Consider the following 19077-nt stretch of genomic DNA (forward strand, 5'->3'; position numbering starts at 1 on the left):
CGAATTAGCGACTATTGATTGAAGAGTTCATCGACTGGCGCTTATCTTCGTATTTTGTGCTCTTCTTGTAACACCCTATTAGACCCCTCCCAAACGCCATGCGCCGTCTTAACAGTCGCCATGTTGGAGGAGTAGCTAGGATTGGCCACGAGCTGATAACTGGCAGTCTTGACAGCAAACAGCAGAGTGATGAAAAGTCCAGTAGAGGTCCGACAGTGTGACGAGGCTGCTTGTGTGGTTGATGCTATAGAAAGCAGCGTGCCACCCAGTGGAAAGCCTCTCTCGATAATGGAGAGGAAGGTCCGCTCGAGCGTTGGCTAGCTGCTCAATGTAAGGTATAGTAAATGCCAAACTAAAAATGGGGTCATTTGCAATAAATGTATTTCAGAAGTGAGAGGTTCTGACATGGAGACATACTGCACAGCAGCATACTTGTACTACATTTGGTGCAATTTACTTTGTATCAAGTGATCTGTCAGCAATGTATTTTTAAGGATCATGTAAGATGAGTTTGAAATGGTGAAGTGTTTTGGGATCATAGTATGGGGTTAAAACTATTAATATAGGCAAATTTCAAACATTTTCCGGCACGGTATCCATTACTTTTGGGCTTGGTCCCAAACTCCTGCAAAGAGCAAGGCTTCACTGTATTCCCACCTTGTTGTTGTTTTTGACATATTTGTAATTCAAGGATTCCTTTGTGTTGAACGTAGCTGCTGGCTGTAAGGCTGCCAAACCAAATCAGTTTCTTCAGTGGGGATCTGAACCAGACCTGAGCTTGAACACTTGCAACATGGTGAAATAGCGATGTAATGAGGTGGACCTAAGACCTGTACACAATCAGATTTTTGAGGGATCGGATGTTGGTTATCATAGAATCCAGAGGGACGTGGAGGCGTGGGGGCGTTTGTTTGACCGAGACCATAGGTGAACCATTGAGGAGGACTGTGGGGTTGGAGAGATGGAGGTTTAAGTTAGTGTTGATCTTTGCAGACAGTTGTATTTCCTCACCTTAAATTTCATCATTTACAAAAATCAAGTGGCCCACTTCTCACCTGTTGTCACAGAGGTTCTCTGGGATGTCAATGTCACATCCGCCTTCAAGGCTATAGCAGGACATGCCGTCCTCCAAATGTCTTTTGAAAGAATCCCTGGGGAGGAAAGTTTTCCACTTTTCAGACGCACTACACTGAGAGATGAATGACTCTCTTTCTGCCAACAAACTCACCTGCCCCGCTTTTTTCTCGTATTCTTTTGGACGCAATCCAAAATACAGCAGGTGAGGAACATCATAGACATGATGAATATTATGCCAATACTGACAATGGATGCAAGAACAGCCACTCGGAAACCACTGTCTTTGTACAGAGACAAAGCTGGAGAGAGAGGATATATTTCATGTTTAGAGCTGAATGTGTTCCATCATTATATAGTAAACGTTGTGAGTCACAGAAAAACAACGAATTAATGTTCAAAAGTTCTGTCCACTTCACATTTGTCCCACATCAATATTTTTTTAATTTTATTTTATTACCTCAGCGAGAAAGGGATGTCGGCAATGATAAATCAAGGGAATTATAAATTGTTAGCATGGTGATGAGATGATCTTCTCCTCCGGTGTCTCAGTCTACGGCATAGTTATTCTTTTTCAGTTAGTCACACCAGCACATGATTTGGTCGCACCATTTTTTGAGGCAGTACAGCATGACCATGGCATACCATAGTTGCGTGTGAAGTAATGATTGACAGTGACTCGAGATATGATATTTGCTAAATATGTTACTGGGACCAACAAGTCTGTCCGCAACAAGCAGTAACAGACGAAACAGGTCAATTAAAAAAAAAAAATAGAGACTTTACTTTTATTTGATCATTTCTTCGGGCCATTTTTTACAGTGAAGGCTCCTAACCCTCTTTCCCTGGGAAAATCACTTAATTTTGAGCATTATCACAACCATATTATTGACAAACATTTAAAAATGATTGCATAAGTGTACCACCACCATATGAAAGTATCGTTTATGATTATTCACGCTATTTTGCAAATGATTTCAGAGCAAAACAAACCAATTTACCTATTTAAAATCATAGTCCCAAACAGAACATGGATGAATCAGTACTGCTGCAGTTATTGCACTTTATTTTAATGATAGTTTGTTTTCCTATACAATCCATTTCAAAGGAGTCTGACGTTTTTAACTTTGCACAAACAGTAATTTTCCTACTGTATGTCTATGATATAAACAGGGTTGAGACAGATCGATAGAGAGACAGACAGATAGATTTGTTAGCTTTGCTAGCTTCATAACAAAGTTATTAAAACATTGGCACATGACTCTGTGTTAGTTATAATGAGTGAAATGAAAACGATCTTTGCAGTTAATGGAATATTAAAGATTATTCTATATATTTGTCCGATCTAGAATCCACACACAACTAATCTATTTGCTTGTGGGACAATTAGAATGTGTTTCCATCACGATATCTCTTTGCCAACTTACGTTTGCAGGAGGGTTCCCCCACCCAGCGGGGCCTGTTGGCATCCATGACACACTTGAGCTCACCTCCTACCAGCCTGTGTTTGGTTGGGCACTGCAAGGAAATGGTTGTGCCCACACTGCGGCCATTGCCCGCGTTGATGATGTGGTTACCCAAGCGAGGCGAGGGGAGAGGTGGGCACTGATCCTGGAAATGCACTAAAAAGACACAGTCTTCATCAATGAACATTAATGAGCCCAGTCCAGAAGAAGCCAGGCAGACCCAAACCATGACACTGCTTGTTTGGGATCAAGACCAGATCCTTTCTTTTACAAAGCTTTCGTCTTATGGTAAAGGTTCATCTTTGTCTCGTCCATAAACATTTGTCCCACAGGTTTTTTAGCCTTGCGAATAAACTACACGTTGACAATTATCGTTATCACAAAGGACGGAGGGAGTATAAGACGGAAGACAGACAGCGGGGAAGCCCGTTGCTAAGCTATTGTGTCCTGAAGTCGGAAAACACCAAAATAACTTACTGGGTGGTACAGTACACAAATGAGTATGTCTATTGAAGGAAATGCTGAAATATATACGATAACGCTAGACAGCTACATAAACCGGAAATGAATTAACACCTCACTTCTGCTACATCGCTTGAGAAAACAAATATTTAGAGTACACTGTATGAGATAACCGTTATTAGTCCCACAATGGGGAATTTGCATAATTTCAGCAGCAATAGTGGAATCAGGAAATACAAAATGAACATTCATAAGAAGAGCATGACAAGATTGATACAATCAATACAGTCAAATAACAAATATTGAAGCCATCATTTATTAACTATTACAATTATAGAGTAATGATTATGTTGTGAAACTGAACAGTATGCAGAATTATTTTTATCCTACTTCATAACATACAGCAATAACTGTCCCATGGTAATGTTCTTGACATCATTTTAAAAATATGTAAAATTAAACAAATTGTTCTGGAAGTGAATTACGATAGGTTGACAGCTCTGCAGTCATAGCCATGAGTGCAATTTTATGAATGATTGGCATAGTTTTATAATTAATAATTGGCGGGTTTCATTTACTTTTAGATTTTCATACATTTAAAGCTCTTTGTGGTGCATTTTTTGGATGAAAAGCATTTACAAATTAAATTTGATTCAAAAGGTCTTTCTGTGTTTTGGCTTTCGGTTTTCAGCATTGGGCTCCCCAGTTTCGGTTTTCGGTTTTGATCAAGAATTTCCATTTAGGTATCATCTTCATTTCACTATTTTCCACACGTGGACAGCTCTCTGGTTTTCATGTTGATTACACCGCTAAATAGTATAAATGTAATCTGCACGTGCAAAACACAAGTGTGAAACTCAGTGCAATTTATGATTTTAATAATCAATGCTACATTTGACAGACAGCCCAACAAAACGCACCTGTCGGACACATGTTCCAATATTTTTGGGTGGGCTAAAACAAAAGGCCCTATCTTCTAAGTTGTGTATCAGATCCAGATATAAATCCTGTATCGAAATGTCTTCGTTTCTGTACTTAAGTAGATTTTGGGGGGGTATTTGTGCTTTACTCGACTGTTTTTCTGGTGTTTTTTTTTACTGCCTACATTTGAAAACAGGTAGCTGTCTGTACTTCCTTGTTTTTTGTTTTGTTTTTTTCCCAACCTTCTCAGAAGAGGACACCATGTGAAAAAAAAAAAATATATATATATATATATATATATATATATGCAGTTGAGATCTTATGATTAAGATTTTGAGGTCTTAGATAGCAGCAACACGGGTGAATGTGAACCAGGGAACATTAAAGACGAGAGCAACAGATTCAGAGAGGCAACATACTCCCTTATCCATGGCTTCATAAAGAGAATAATTCATGTTGTCTGCTATAAAAATGATTCGTGGCGAATGTGTTGTCTTCTACCAACAGCATGCAACATCAGTGTGTTTTTTTTCTCAGTACGAATGATAAAAGAGGAAAACTATTTTGTGTGCAGAAGTATTCTGTGCCGTTATAATAATTTTACTTTTGTACTTAAGTAGATTTCAGAGGAGCGCTTTTATTGAAGTACAGGAACGCACTTTACCAGTCTTTTTCTGTAGCCTACTTCTACATACACTCTTTACTTATAAAGAGTGTGAGCAAGTACTATTGTCACCTTACTGTAACTATATAAAGAGAAATGACTTTTAAAAAAAAAATAAAAACTTTTTATTCATTGAGTATCTCACGACACGTGTTTAAATACAGCATCATCAATACATAGTCTCGATTAAGGTCATTAGGGCAAAGGTCTAAAACAAGCAACTGAACACGGGTAACAATGTAGACGTTGATAGCAATCATTTTACCCGAGTTGATCTGGTAACTTCCATCCATCCGTCCATCCATTTTGGACTCATTTGCTTTAGAAGCCAAGGGCATGATGACGGTCCAAACGAGGGTCTCCTCGCGTCGTGCACCAATAATCTGCACACATTCCAGACACTGAACAAGTGCGTAAAGTGGTAGGAGAAGTACGACGCGCAGGCGCGACTTTGATTGTCACGTGACGGCACCATGACATTGGAGATAAATCGGGTCGGCTCGCTGCTTGGCTTAGTGATTCGAAATCATCATGTCCGTTCAGTGGGAGAGCGCCTCGTGGTGACGTCATCGTCATTGAATACACAGATCTGGCGATCTGTTCGCTTCTTTTCTTTATTTCTTTATTCATTCATGCATTGTATTTATTGCATCAGTCTGTAAGGCACCTAAAATGTGATACTTCCACACAGTTTAGTGTGCCTGCACTGTGGAGGGAGGGTCAAGAAGTCTGCACTGATGTGTACTTGCTTAAAGCCGCCCCCCCCCCCCCCCCCCCCCCCCCTCCACCCCTTTGGCATGGCATCCAGCCTTCTTTTTCATTAAGCAGAACTGGGTGTAACATGGATGAATTTGATCAACATCATAAAAATCCTAATCAAGAACAACTGTGAGTTTTGGTTTTTACCAGAGGTGTAAAAGTGCTCAACATTATACATGATAAAAAGAAAAAAAGTTAAAGGTAGAAGTACTAATTCAACTCCTTAAGTATAAAAAAAAAAAAAAAAAAAAAAAAAGTTTACTGTCAACTATCTACAATACCCTTTTTGATCACTTGGCACATCGGGAAAAAAAACATAATAGTTTCCCATTTTTATGAACTTGCATCATGTGCTTTACTGAGAAGAAAAAAAGCAAAACAACATAAAAATGCCAAATTAGCTAAGCATAACAAGTGAAAAAAATACTTCTTAGCTGTATGTATTTTTTTCAAATTAGAAAGAGAATTTTTGAATGCCAGAATGCTGGTGTTTTTCTTTTTAGCTGGCACAACACAACACTTTTGCCATGAATCAAATAATTCTATTCGGTAAGGTGCGGAATATCTGGCTTCTCCAAAATTGTCGGTAATACTCCGTGGTTCACGTTCTTCTATGTCACTGCTGTCTCTGCTTTTACTACCATATACACTAAGTCCCCACAATCAAGATCTCAACCGCAGTGGACTCTCTCTATTTACATACATCTTTAAAAAAAATTTTTTTTTTTTTCATGTGTGGTCATCTGTGGAAGTTAAGAAAACGTAACGAGGCAATATTTTGCCAAAGTGAGATGGAGGAAGTACATATATCGTTGTAGGTTTTCAAACGTAGGGAGTCAAATAAAAAAAATATTTATAAGGTAGATACCTTAAAACTCAACTTAATTATAGTGACACAGTTGTACTTCATTACCCCCCCCCCCCCTGTTTCTTACTATTTACCCACCACAAGATTTTTTAAATTTTTACTTATTTTATAAAAAAACATTTTTTTTGGGGGGGGGGGGGTTTACAAGGATGAACAAGGTAATGAAACAAGGCACAGAAAAGTCTCATCTCATGTAATTCTCGTGAAACAGGAAACAGGTGCAACCACACAAAAGAAGAAGCCACTTTACCAATCAATGTAAAGCACCTTTGTCTACATTTGTAATGCAAATACATTTTCTGTAAATGTGACGAGTGAGGCAACTTGATGCATCATTTACTTTGCTTGAATGTAACCTGTGGTGTGGTTCTGATGGAATTGCATGTTTGAGACTTTTGCACGCTAAGAGAAAATTAGGTTAAAAACACATTACAGCACTTCTTTGTGGCTTTGTGCAGAATGTTAGATCTTCCTTAATCACAATACAATCACAGTTTAGGGGATTTTTTACAGTTGTTTTCTGGTTTACAGCCGTTGTTAGGAGAAGAATGGCTAGTGTGCATGTTGTAATGTCCTACAAAAATCCCCCAAATCCCATTTTACCAAAAGACATAGGTCATCTGGGGTGTTATTTGGAAATGCAAATGTTTCTGGGCCACACAGATGTCTACACACACAAAAACACACACGCACACTAAAGTCGACATCTGGTAAAAGGCTTACGTTTCAATGGCAAATGACTGCTTTCCCATTACACCCATTCTCTTCAGCTGTGATGGGAAAGGATCAACCCTCTCAGACTTCTGAACGAATACAGTACGTGAGGACAAAACGGTTTGTAACCCGCTGTTAAAGAAAGACAACCCCACAATTATCACTGATATTCAGCAACTTGAAACTGATTAAAGTAATAACAGATACACATGTAAATGAAAATTAAGTACTGTACTGGAAATCAGGCATTATTTTGAAATTGTGCTCCAACATGATTATTATTGTTCGTCAAATGAAACTAGCCTCAGCAAACGTTCTGGTAGCCTCAAGTCTTGTTCCATAACATTTTGAGGCAATAACTGCAATCAAATGATTTCTGTAACTCTCTCAATGAGACTTGAGGGCCCGTCAACAGACAAACATTTTTATCTCCCCCTCCTGAGCAAGGGGGACCTGGAGGGTGGGGGGGGGTCGCACTCCACAGCCTCACTGGTATGGTCTATTCAGGTGTTCTGAAAAGGAGCAGAGCCAATGTGGCGCCCTCGGTGAGATTTTATATGGCGCCCCTCTCCATCGTCAATTTATGTACGCTAACCAAAAAAAGGTGAAAAGCAGCGTTTTTAACATTGCCTTTCATTTATAAGGTAACATGCCGCACAATTTTAAATATAAAATAGAACATTTTCTTCATCGGCAATTTACGTACGCTTACCAAAAAATGGCGAATAGCAGCGTTTTTCAAATTTGCCGGGAATTTTTAACATGCCACACAATTCCAAATATAAAATAGAACATTTTCTTCATTTCCTTACTGTATCGTTACTGCCAAACAAATCATGTGAGTAACTTGTTGCGAGATCTAATGGGATGAGCCAAGAGCAGCAACAACTTGACCTCTAATTGTTCCCATGTTTTCGATTTTAAAAGTTTTTTGCAAATATGTGCAGCTACCCCATTTGAGGAGATGGATACAGCGACGGAAGATTTCATCTAGATTTTACTAAATGACCAAGCAACATTTTCCTTTTGTCTCATATTATTTTAGCATTCAGGAGTTGGACAGTTCATACAGAAGTTACATTCCTGTCTCGAGCAATGAGGTGTTTTACTATAAGTGCATTGACATCTGCCTTTTAATTATATTTGGGATTTTGAGAAATATCTACCACAATAACAAAAGAAAATATGTGATTGTAAATAAGTGTAAGTTGTAGGAGAGAAGCATAATACACTCGTTTGTAATTTCTAGAACCTCATTTTTCACATTTCTCCACAAGAAATGGGGCTGTCACTGTTGTTTTAACTTTTTTGTCAAACACTAAATGGTTGTCCGTCTATGTGTGCCCTGCGATTAGTAGCTGTACACCTACTTATCTCGGCACTTAAGAGTTAATTCAACACAGGAGGTGCTGTTCTGCCTGCGTCGAAGTGTCTTACTTCGAGCTACAATGTGTTCTGTTGCAAGTATCTTTAGAAAGCATCTTTTCCTACTATGGTACTTCGTGGTGGTGTTTGTTTCATCCCGTTTGCTTTCAGCTGTGGCTCGGTACATTGCTTTTATGTTCTGGGCAGGAACACTGATTTCAAAGTATGTATAGTTCATCTTGCTCCTATTGTTTTATGTAATTGTTAATATTAATTAAAATGTACTTTTACTTTTACTTTACTAGTTAATGGCAATACCTCTTTTTAATGTAATTATATTAATTGTAGGTGAATTTTCACCCCATTTTATTGGCGACCCCTTGAGGCTGTGGCACCTTTAGCATGTGCTAATCTCGCCTATTGGACGAGCCGGCCCTGAGAGGAGGGTCGGACGGAAAGACGAAGCGCAGTATGGTTTTCTTCCTGGTTGTGCCACAGTGGAGCAGTTTCTACACTTTCACAGCGTCCTGGAGGATGCATGATGGGACCTTTCCTAACCAGACGACATGTGCTTTGTGGACTTGGACAAGGCATTCGACTGAGTTCCTTGTGGACTCCTGCGGGGGTTGCTCCATGAGTATGGGGTACAAGATCGTTTGGTGCCTGTACAACGGGCGTCACAGTTTTGTCTGGATTGCTGGCAATAAATGGGGTTTGTTTTTGGTGAAGTTGATTTGTATAGCTCTTAATCATAAACGAGTCTCAAAGGGCTTCACAGGCCCACAGTTGGCAATGATTGATGACGTCCCCTAATCTAAACCTCCCAATCGGGCAAGGAGAAACTCAAAAGAATCAACAATGTTAATTAAAATGGGGTAAGTATCCTTCGGGAAACTTCTGCCTCAGGAACTGGCCCGGTCGGTCGGAGCAGAATCCTCCACAACAACAACTCTGGGCAACTGGTCCACCTCAGATCTTGTCCCATTTGGTTGGTGCAGAATCCATACAGCAACAGCCTCAGATTCAGTCATCGTTGCCTAGCCCTCTCTCCAAGTAGGAGAGGAGGGGGGAAGCGATGAACAAATCTAGTGAGGGTTGGACTCTACCAAGGCTGTCCTATGTCACCGATTCAGTTCACAACCTTTATCGACGGAGTTTCTAGGCACAACTGTGGTGTTTAAGGGGTCCGGTTTCACGGTCCAGTATTCCGCCTCTGAATTTTTGCAGATGCGTACTCTGTATCGGTCTGTCGTGGTAAAGAAGGAGCTGAGCCCAAAGGCAAAGCTCTCGATTTACTGGTTGATCTACGTTCCTGCTCTCACCTATGGTCACGAGCTGTGGGTCGTGACCGCAAGAACAAGAAGAATCCCCTTTTATTGTCATGAACTTGCATGCATGCACACAAAATTTGTTCTCTGCATTTAAACCATCACAGTGAACACATACACACGTTAGTGGAACACACTGGAGCAGGGGGCAGCTGAAGCGCCCGGGGAGCATTTCGGGGTATCAGTGTCTTGCTCAAGGACACCACAGCCATGAGTCCGGGGGATGTTGGCGGATGGTCCAGTCGGGGTCTTCAACCTAGGTACCCCACGGTGGCAGGCGATGATCTTAACCATTGGGCCAAGGCTGCAAGATTGCTGATAGGATAGGGTAAGAAACTCATCACCCGGAAGGTGCTCAGAGTTGAGCCGCTGCTCCTCCGCATAGAGAGGAGCCAGATGAGGTGGCTCGAGCATCTGGTTAGGGTGCCCCTGGACGCCTCCCTGTTGAGGTGATACGAGCACGTCCCACAGGCATGAGGCCCTGGGGACGACTCATGGCACGCTGGAGAGACTATGTCTCCCATCTGGCCCGGGAAAGGCCTGGGATCCCCCTGGAAGAGCTGGACCAAGTGGCTAGGGAGAGGGAAGTCCGGGCTTCCCTGCTTAAGCTGCTGCCCCCGTGACTCGAACCCGGATATCCAGAAGAAAATGGATTGATGGATGGATGGTTCGAGGACTTTTTGCAAATAATGTGTGCAAGTAATGTTCTGTTGGCGCCATCAGGCCGTGATCTTTTGACTCTTTCTGGAGCAGTTCACAACCAAGACTGAAGCAGCTTGGATGAGAATCAGTACCTCCTAATCTGAGACCATGGTTCTGAGTCACAAAAGGGTGGAGTGCCTCCAAGGGTCAGCGATGAGATCCTGCCTCACAGGGAAGAGAGTGGTCACAAGCTATCGGCCGCGATCATGGATACAAAAATTATTCTCCGCAGGGTGTCTGGGCTCTCTCTGAGAAATACGTTAAGAAGCTCGGTCATCCTAACGGGGCTTAGAGCAGAAGTGCTGCTCCTCCACATATGGAGCCAGATGAGGTGGTATCTGTTAGGTGGCCTCCTGGATACCTCCCTGGTGAGGTAGTTTTGGACATGTCCCATGGGGAGGCCTCGAGGAAGACCCAAGACATATTGGAGAGACTATGTCTTCCGGCTTGCTTGCGAATGTCTCAGGAACCCACCAGAAGAGTTGGACGAAGTGGCTGGGGAGAGGAAAGTTAAGTCCTCTCTGTTGGGCTGCTGTCATTGTCCAAATGCAATAAGAACTCTACTATAATAACTCTGTCAGGCAGAACTACATTCTTAATAATCATGTTTTCTGTTTCCTTCTTCCTAAATTCAGCCAGCTTGTTCGCAACATGGCACCCAAATAAAATGCTCTACATATTTTGATTTTGGGTTAGTGTAGTAAATCTGCATAGTGCAATTGATTTCTCTGAATTCAATGAAGCAAGCTGCAGAAATTGTACAGGAATGTGAATGGTGTGCACTGCACACATAACACAGGTGCAAAAAAATGATGGTGGGATGTTATAAGTCAAATGAGTTGACAAAGTTAAGGCTGAAGGCTAAAATTCACTTCTGCCCATTGCTTACACTAGAAACAAAAACACAAGGGAAAATGAAAAAGAAACAAATGGAATCGAGTGACACATGCATTTTTATAACATGTCCATTCCATCTCATCAAGTGTTGCTAAGTTTGTGGTGTGGACAAAGATATTTGTGACATGTGCACAGCTTGTTGGACAGAAGGGTATACAGTGTTCTCTCGTTTTTCGCGGTTAATGGGGACCAGAACCCCCCGCGAAAGGTGAAAAACCGCAAAGTAGGATTTGTATTATATTATATAATATTATAATATTATTATATTATTTGGATATGTAAACAGTATTTATACTTTATATATTTGAGACAAAGATTACAACCGTACACGTATTTACTTAAATCTTTCATTATAAATCCTTGTACAGTAATTAACCTTAATCAACATTGCCTTCTGAGAGAGGCGAAGAGGCTTGTGGTGGTGGCGCAGGAGAGGCTCTCACTTGACTCGGAGACTCTTCTGCTGGAGGCGCTGACGGTGTAGGTGGAGTTTTCACCTTGGAGAAAAACATGGTGATGGGCAGTTGTTTTCTTTGTTTTTTCTTTTGCTTCAAAATTCCCCTGCACAAGGACATAACCCCGTCAACACGATTGCTAAACTCGACAGCTCGAACCATATTGTCGTCAATGTCTCGTGCAAATCGTTGCATTGCCCTTGCCATGTTGCACAATTGTTGCAGGGTCTCCAGGGTAAGGCCACACTTTTCAGTTTCTTCTTCGTCTTCCTCTTCGTTTTCTTCCTCACTTGCAGACTTTGTCATCTCAAGGAGGTGTTCTTCTGTCAGTGGGTCCAAGTGGCAATTGATAAGGGCGCTGACGTCTTCTTCCGTCATGTCGACAAATCCTTCCTCTCTTATGATGCGAGCCGGCCTCACCGCCTTTTCCACCGCTGAATGATGAACTTCGTCAGGAGTGAAGCCTGGATAGTCGTGCACCACGTTCGGCCATAATTTCTTCCAGCTAGAATTTATGGTCTCACTTTTCACGTCCTTTAATGCTTGCCGGATAATAGACAAACATGAGGCAATGTCGTAACTGCGCCAGTATGCTTTCAAAGTGAATTGTTCATTGTCGTCGTCAACTGCCGAGATGAGGCCCTCCATTGTGGAGCAAGTGTAGAGTGCCTTAAACGCACAAATGACACCTTGGTCCATCGGCTGAATTAGAGATGTGGTGTTCGGGGCAGAAACTCTTATCTGCACCCTGTTATATTGCAGGTCTGTTGCATGGCGTCCTGCACAGTCCATCAGGAGAAGGACCTTAAAGGGGAGGCCCTTTTCAGCCAGATACAGCTTCACCTGGGGAATGAAGCAATGGAGCAACCATTCGAGAGTCAGAGCTTTCGTTATCCAGGCCTTGGAGTTAAGCATCCAGTACACGGGCAGCAGAGCCTTATTTTTGTTTTTTAATGGCTGTGGATTTTTGGCTTGATAAATAAGGCCTGGCTTGAGCATAAAACCTGCAGCATTGCCACACATGATGACAGTCCCACGGTCCTTGTGGGGCTTGAAGCCTGGCCTCTCCGCTTCGTCCTTGAAGAGGAATGTACGCAAAGGCATCCTCTTCCAAAAGAGGCCTGTTTCATCTGTGTTAAAGACTTGCTCAGGGAGGTAGCCTCCCTCACTGATGAGGTTAGAAAACTCTTCTTCCATGTAACGACGAGCAGCATCGTTGTCAGCAGAGGAAGCCTCACCATACAGAGGCACGCGTCTGAGGCCGTATCTTTTTTGAAATTATTCGAACCAGCCTTTGCTGGCTGAAAAGCCTCGTCCTCGAGGAGGCGAATCACTCCTGGCAGTGCTAGTACTGGCTTGAGGTTCGTCAGCACCTTCTTCAGCCTCTTCATTGTCGTCATCGGGCAAAATTTGGTCGCAGAGAGCTTTGGCCTTTATCCTAATAATATTAATGTCCAAACTCACTGTCTTTTCCCTGCAATCAGCAATCCACAATGCCAATGCAGCTTCCATTTTTACAATTCTCTTTTTAAGCGGAGTTACCACACGTTTCGCTTCCTTATTGAAGGTTATTGAAGCAGTTTTGCGGATGTTTGCTTCCTCTTTCTTGATGTACCGCACTGTAAGATTCATTCACGCCATAATGGGTTACCACAGATGCATAACTTCTGCCCTCTTTATCATATCTAAAAGTTTCACTTTTTCGTAGATGGTCATCATCTTCTTCTTCCTCTTGGGCGCCCCGGAGGAAGCTTTCGCAGTGGCACAGCGCTTAGGCGGCATTGTAAGGGCTTAACTAATCAAAAATAGTTATCGCTTAAACAAAAAACGTTATCGCGAACACAACACTAAGATACAGTATGCGAGACTGACGAGACACAAAGAGGGAAGATGCTGGGTGAGGCTGCGAAGATGCGCAGCCAATCAGCTCACGGGATCACACACCTTATATGAGTGCCCGTGGCACGTACAGTACAGTACAGGCTTCTACAAAGCCTCTGAGTCAACTCATCTCTTTGTTTGGCATGCAGGGAAACCGTCTCTCGCGCGCATCAACATGAAACAACGCGTCTTTCCGCAATATGACTGTCGATATGGCTGTATTTTTTCATTTTTTGATGAATTTTTTTTGATGAATACATATTTTGGAAAAGCCCGCGAAGCACTGAAGCCCTGAAGCGTGAAGTGGCGAGGGAACACTGTACTTCATTTACCACATTGTCCGTTTATTGATGATATGCGTTACTGATTTATGGGTGACTTAACATGCAAGATGAGATCCAACATTTTCATTTTTGCTACTTTTTTGTTAAAGGCTGCTGCTTATAGGAGCAGGGTACAGAGGGAAAGGCATAAGGAAGTGACAGTACAGTACTTCATCTCCGTCACATCACCAAAGAGTGAGGAGAAGGCCAAGTGTTGCTATGCTCAGAGAGAAACACACACAAAAATGAAATATTTAGCATGTGTACAACTGGAGATACTCAGGGGTCAGGCTCATTTATGGCTCTCTTGATGATGAGGCTAAATAATGTAAGGATAGAAATATGAATGAGAGAACTTTTACTTATATAGCCATAACAGGAATTAAATACTGTATTGGAGAGAGAAATATAGTGATGGAGTTTGTCAAACAGGAGCTGGCAGGAGCTGAGCATCAGGTGGCCAGCCACAAGTGTACACACCTCAGTGTCTTTTGACTTAAAATGTACTTTTGTTGCTTTTCCTTACATCACACTATAGTTTACATACTGTACAAAAACACCCACTGAACTCATTGCTACTCTGCCCCAGCAACGGCAGGGAAGTGGCGGATTTTCATGACACAAATATTCAAATACTTCATATACACAGGAAGGAGCAGAGGCTCACACACACACACACGCACACACACACTTTCACATAATGGAAAAAACACAAAGACTTAATGTGATAATGTACAAGGAAACTATTCATTAAAACCATGTGGGAATCTTAAGCTATAATACAAATAAAACATGAGTCCATCAAAAGATCCTCTTAGGTTGTGGAGAGGAACAAACTATCACAACGCCGCATTCAGAGGCTATTGTGGCTTTGTGGCGAGGAAGAGGTGTGAGTAAGGATGAGGCTGAAGTGGTGTATAGGAAGGACTGCGTGGTCCTCTCCAAGAAACAAAAAGTGCCAAGGTAAGCGAATTCAAGTAACGTGTGCTCTATACACAGGGCACAGGGTGGGGGAGGTACGGGAAGGAGGGGGTGTCCACTACTGGCTCTTCGTGTGTTCAGTCAGATTTGCTGAAGCATCCGCGGCAGTTTCCCCACGAGCTGCTTTTAAGAGGAGGTCCACCCACTTGGCCTGGAGTTCCGCATCTTGGACACTTAGGAGCACAGTTTGCTGACTGTGACTGAGCCGGATTGCGTGTTTGACCTCTGGCCTTTCGCTCGTGGACGGCAACAGCGTAGTCACCTCAAACCCAGGCAGCGGAACAGCTCGTGCCCCCTTCAGGTCCTGCAGGAATGAGTTCAACACATTAGTCATCAGCAGTGATTTTAAGTTGTTGTCCGAGATGTAGTAATAATGACAAAAAACATCAAATTAATTTGCCAAATTGGCATCCCTTTACCAGCTACCTCCGTAGCGGCGGACCAGCCAGGACACGTTATGTCGTGTTAGCACTAGCATTATTGATCAGTCTTGTGCAGTGTTTGTCCAAACTTTGCTGCACACTAAAAATAATCAGACCTAACGTTAAAACACATACATATTTTAATCAGTGTTCAGCACCTACACTATGTTGTCGGAGGTATTCGCTCAGCTCCCTTGACTCACATATGAAGTTAAGTGACATCCCATTCCCAATCCGTAGGGTTCAATATGATGTCAGTCCACCCTTTGCAGCTATAACAGCTTCGACTCTTTTGAGAAGGCTGTCCACGAGCTTTAGACGGTGTTCTATCGGATTGAGGTCAGGACTCTGTGCAGGCCAGTCAGCTTCATTAACACCAAACTCTCTCATCCATGTTTTTATGGAGCGAGCTTTGTGCACTGGTGCATAGCCATGTTAGAACTGGAAAAACTTTGTGCAAAATATTGGCTCCTAAGTTCCAATGAAAGGAAGCATACCAAGCATACCAAGAGCTTTTGGACAATTCATTGCTCCCAACTTTGTGGGAACAGTTTGGGGATGGCCCCTTCCTGTTCTAACATAGCTGTGCACCAATGCACAAAGAAAGGTCCACAAAGACATGATTGAGAGAGTTTAGTGTGGCTGAACTTAACTATCCTGCGCAGAGTCCTGACTTCAACCCAATAGAACACCTTTGGGATGAACTGGAGCGGAGACTGCGAGCCAGGCCTTGTCATCCAACATCACTGTACGGTAGGGCTGCACGATTGTGGCCAGAATAATAATCGCGATTATTTTGATCTATTTTGTCATCATGATTATTAGTCACAATTATTCTTCATGATTGGGAAAAATCTTTATTTTTATTGCAGTACATTTCAACAAACAAAATGTAACAGTTTTCAGTGCAAAATTCATCTTTAAATAAGAATAAATGATAGATAATAATACAAAACGAATGTGCTTTCCATTTGAAAATCTCCATCGTCAGTATAATGAATTATCAAGGACGGTACATCGCCGTTGTTCTGCTTGACCGTTGGTCAGTCACGCATGGTCACAAACTGCAACTTTCCCTCTCTACTTACTCGCCGGGGTTTTTACATTGATGTCAGGCCAGCCGAAAAGTTGAAGTCAAGGCAGCCGCTACAACAATTGTTAATAGTGTCTTACCGTGACATACATTACTACACTGGACATCAATGCCATTTTAAGCGTTTATTTTGAAGTTGGCATCGTGGCGCGATGCCTTAACCATACGTTCGCCCCCTGGTGGCGGGCTGACTGCGTTGCAGGCACTGCTGCAAATGAAGCACTTTTCAGATGCAACAGTGCCCGCATTTTGAATGTGAAAAAATCTCAGACGATCAGGCTCATTTAATCGTGGCAGCTAAAATCACCATCACAATTAAAATTCAATTAATTGTGCAGCCCTACTGGGTGGCCTCATAAATGCAATGGAAGAATGAAAGAAGAAATTCCCTACACACTCCTGAATCTTGTGGAAAGTCTTTTCAGAAGAGTTAAAGCTGTAAAAGGTGCACCGATGTCTATCACTTCAGATCATATGTGAGTCAAGGCAGGCGAGCGAATACTTTTGGCAATATAGTGTACACTCATTACCTTGACTTGTTTATCTTCTGATCAAGTCAGAATCTGAATCTTACGTCTACGGCAAGTACGTTGAAAACACACACACTCAAGTACTTTCGCCTTAAAGACACGATAACTAAATACATATTTAGGACGTACAAAGCTGTGAAAAAGTGTTTGCCCCCTTCTCAAATTCTTATTTTATTTTATTTGTTTGCATACTTTGCCCACTTTAAATAATAAAAAAGATAACCCAAGTAAACCTAAAACACAGTTTTAAAATGTTGCTTGTTATTTATTAAGGGGGAAAAAAAAAAAAAAACCTTTTCAAACCTACCTGGGCCTGTGTGAAAAATTGGCTCCGGCTAATCAAAATTGGCCCCGGCTAATCAAAAAGATGAGTTCATTCTCACTGACCACACCCAAGCCTGATTACTATAGACCACTTCAATCAAGAAATCACTTAAATCTCTGGCCCCTGCATGTCCCAGTAGCCCGCCTTAGCTTGCCCCCTATCACGTGCCCTGTTCCTTTTTAATGCAGTACACATCATCTTAAAAAACAAGAAATATATAACAAATATAAATAAACAAACAGAAAAAAACAATGTTTTTAATGCATCATCTAAACTCAAGCCTAAACATCCAGTAAAATTTAAAACACTGATCATTTACAAATACATATAGCTGATAGATTGGGCAGGAGGGGTGTGTAGCAGGGGGCCTGTGGTTATGAGGGGCGCTAGAGGGCGGGACCGGTGGGGGTAGGGCGGGGGGTCTTCGGACTGGTGCTCAGTGATGCTCCCCCTCTCCTATGAATTCAAGCATAGGAGGGACACTGGCCCATCATTCAATTAATTAGTGCAGTACTCACCACTTTCTTTTCATTACATTACATTACATAGTTGTTTAACATTGGAACTTTTTTTTCCTGTTCTTGTTTTTTTTATTTGTTTGTTTGATGTTGTTCTGTTTTCATTAATAGTAAGCCTACTTTTTTCTCTTCTTTATCTTTGTCTGTCTTGATTATTAATGCTTCACAATAAAAAGCCAAGTCTGAAGCTATAGGATTCCAGGAAAAGGGAGAAAACTTGAAACAGTGACAGATCTTCCCTGGAGTGGCTGGCCTACAAAATTGACCCCAAGACCACAGTGACGAGAGGTCACAAAGGAACTCAGGACACCATCTGAAGAACTGCAGGCCTCTCTTGCCTCAGTTAAGGTCAGTGTTCATGACTCAACAATTAGGAAGAGACTGGGCAAAAATGGCCACCACTGCTGACCAAAAAGAACCTAAATGCTCATTTTTTGTAAGAAACAACAACAAACATCTGAATGATTGCCAAGACTTCCATCCATCCATTTTCTTTACCGCTTATCCTCAGACTTTTGGGAGAATATTCTATGGAAGACGAAAGTTGAACTTTTTGGAAGGTGTGGGTCTCGTTACATCTGGCATTTGTGTAACACAGCATTTCAGAAAAAGAACATATCAACAGTTAAACATGGTAGTGGTACTGTGATGAACTGAGAATGCTTGTTAGTGCAGGACCTGGACGGAATTTCTGTGATTGATGGAATCATGAATTCTACTCTTTACCAGAAAATCCTAAAGGAGAATGTACGCCAATCAGTGTGTGACCTCAAGATGACACTTACTTGAATTCAGCAGCAGGGCAACAATTCAAACGACTCCAGCAAGTCAACTTCTTAAAAAAAAAAAAGGTTTGGGGTAGTCTTAAAGTCCGGACTTGAATCCGATTGAAATGCTGTGCTTGCGCGTGCATTTGTGTGCGTGTGTGCGTGCGTGTGGATTGGGTCATACCTGCCCACTACTTTGCATGTACAGCACCAGTGGCTCAGCCTTGGTGACAACCACCCACATCTTGGTCCAACTCTTTCCTTTCTCCTGCACATGGAGGTGGCCACACAAGAGGCAGTTCTCCCCTGTTAACGATGCTTGTCTCTGAACAGATGACATGACGCCAATTCAGTACAAATAAAATACCAGTACATTCATGGATGTAGTTAAAGATACTGCAAGAGGATCTGGGAGACAGCAGGCATGACTTCTTAAAGGCTACAGTAGTAAACATCTTTGTGTTATACAGTATTTGATGAGCAAATGACATCACATTTATTATTGTTCACCAATATGTAAAATTAAAGTCGGACCCAATGGCAGTTCAAGTACTTGTCTAAA

The 19077-nt window shown here is 41.9% G+C and overlaps 2 protein-coding genes across 4 annotated transcripts in view; both read right to left on the reverse strand.

Annotated features, from left to right (window-relative positions):
* Positions 1–5324, reverse strand: part of LOC133409080 (sushi domain-containing protein 3) — a 6462-nt gene extending 1138 nt beyond the window's left edge. Inside the window, exons 1-5 of one of the 2 annotated variants that reach the window (XM_061688636.1) lie at positions 4853–4927; positions 2502–2685; positions 1229–1376; positions 1056–1151; positions 1–945 (exon numbers count right to left, since the gene is read on the reverse strand). The exon at positions 1–945 is cut by the window's left edge and continues 1138 nt beyond it. In XM_061688636.1, the coding sequence (XP_061544620.1) occupies positions 687–945; positions 1056–1151; positions 1229–1376; positions 2502–2685; positions 4853–4903 (738 nt within the window). In that variant the 5' untranslated portion in view covers positions 4904–4927 and the 3' untranslated portion in view covers positions 1–686. Of the gene's footprint in view, positions 946–1055; positions 1152–1228; positions 1377–2501; positions 2697–4852 lie in introns of both variants that reach the window. The other variant, XM_061688627.1, reaches the window with a different exon arrangement.
* Positions 5325–13872: 8548 nt separating this feature from the next.
* The window catches only part of fgd (faciogenital dysplasia), a 63673-nt gene continuing 58468 nt past the window's right edge, over positions 13873–19077 (reverse strand). Inside the window, exons 20-21 of one of the 2 annotated variants that reach the window (XM_061688649.1) lie at positions 18700–18840; positions 13873–15164 (exon numbers count right to left, since the gene is read on the reverse strand). In XM_061688649.1, the coding sequence (XP_061544633.1) occupies positions 14919–15164; positions 18700–18840 (387 nt within the window). In that variant the 3' untranslated portion in view covers positions 13873–14918. The remainder of the gene's footprint in view (positions 15165–18699; positions 18841–19077) is intronic. The other variant, XM_061688657.1, reaches the window with a different exon arrangement.

The sequence above is a fragment of the Phycodurus eques genome, chromosome 1 (genome assembly GCF_024500275.1).
Source record: "Phycodurus eques isolate BA_2022a chromosome 1, UOR_Pequ_1.1, whole genome shotgun sequence".
NCBI lineage: Eukaryota > Metazoa > Chordata > Actinopteri > Syngnathiformes > Syngnathidae > Phycodurus > Phycodurus eques.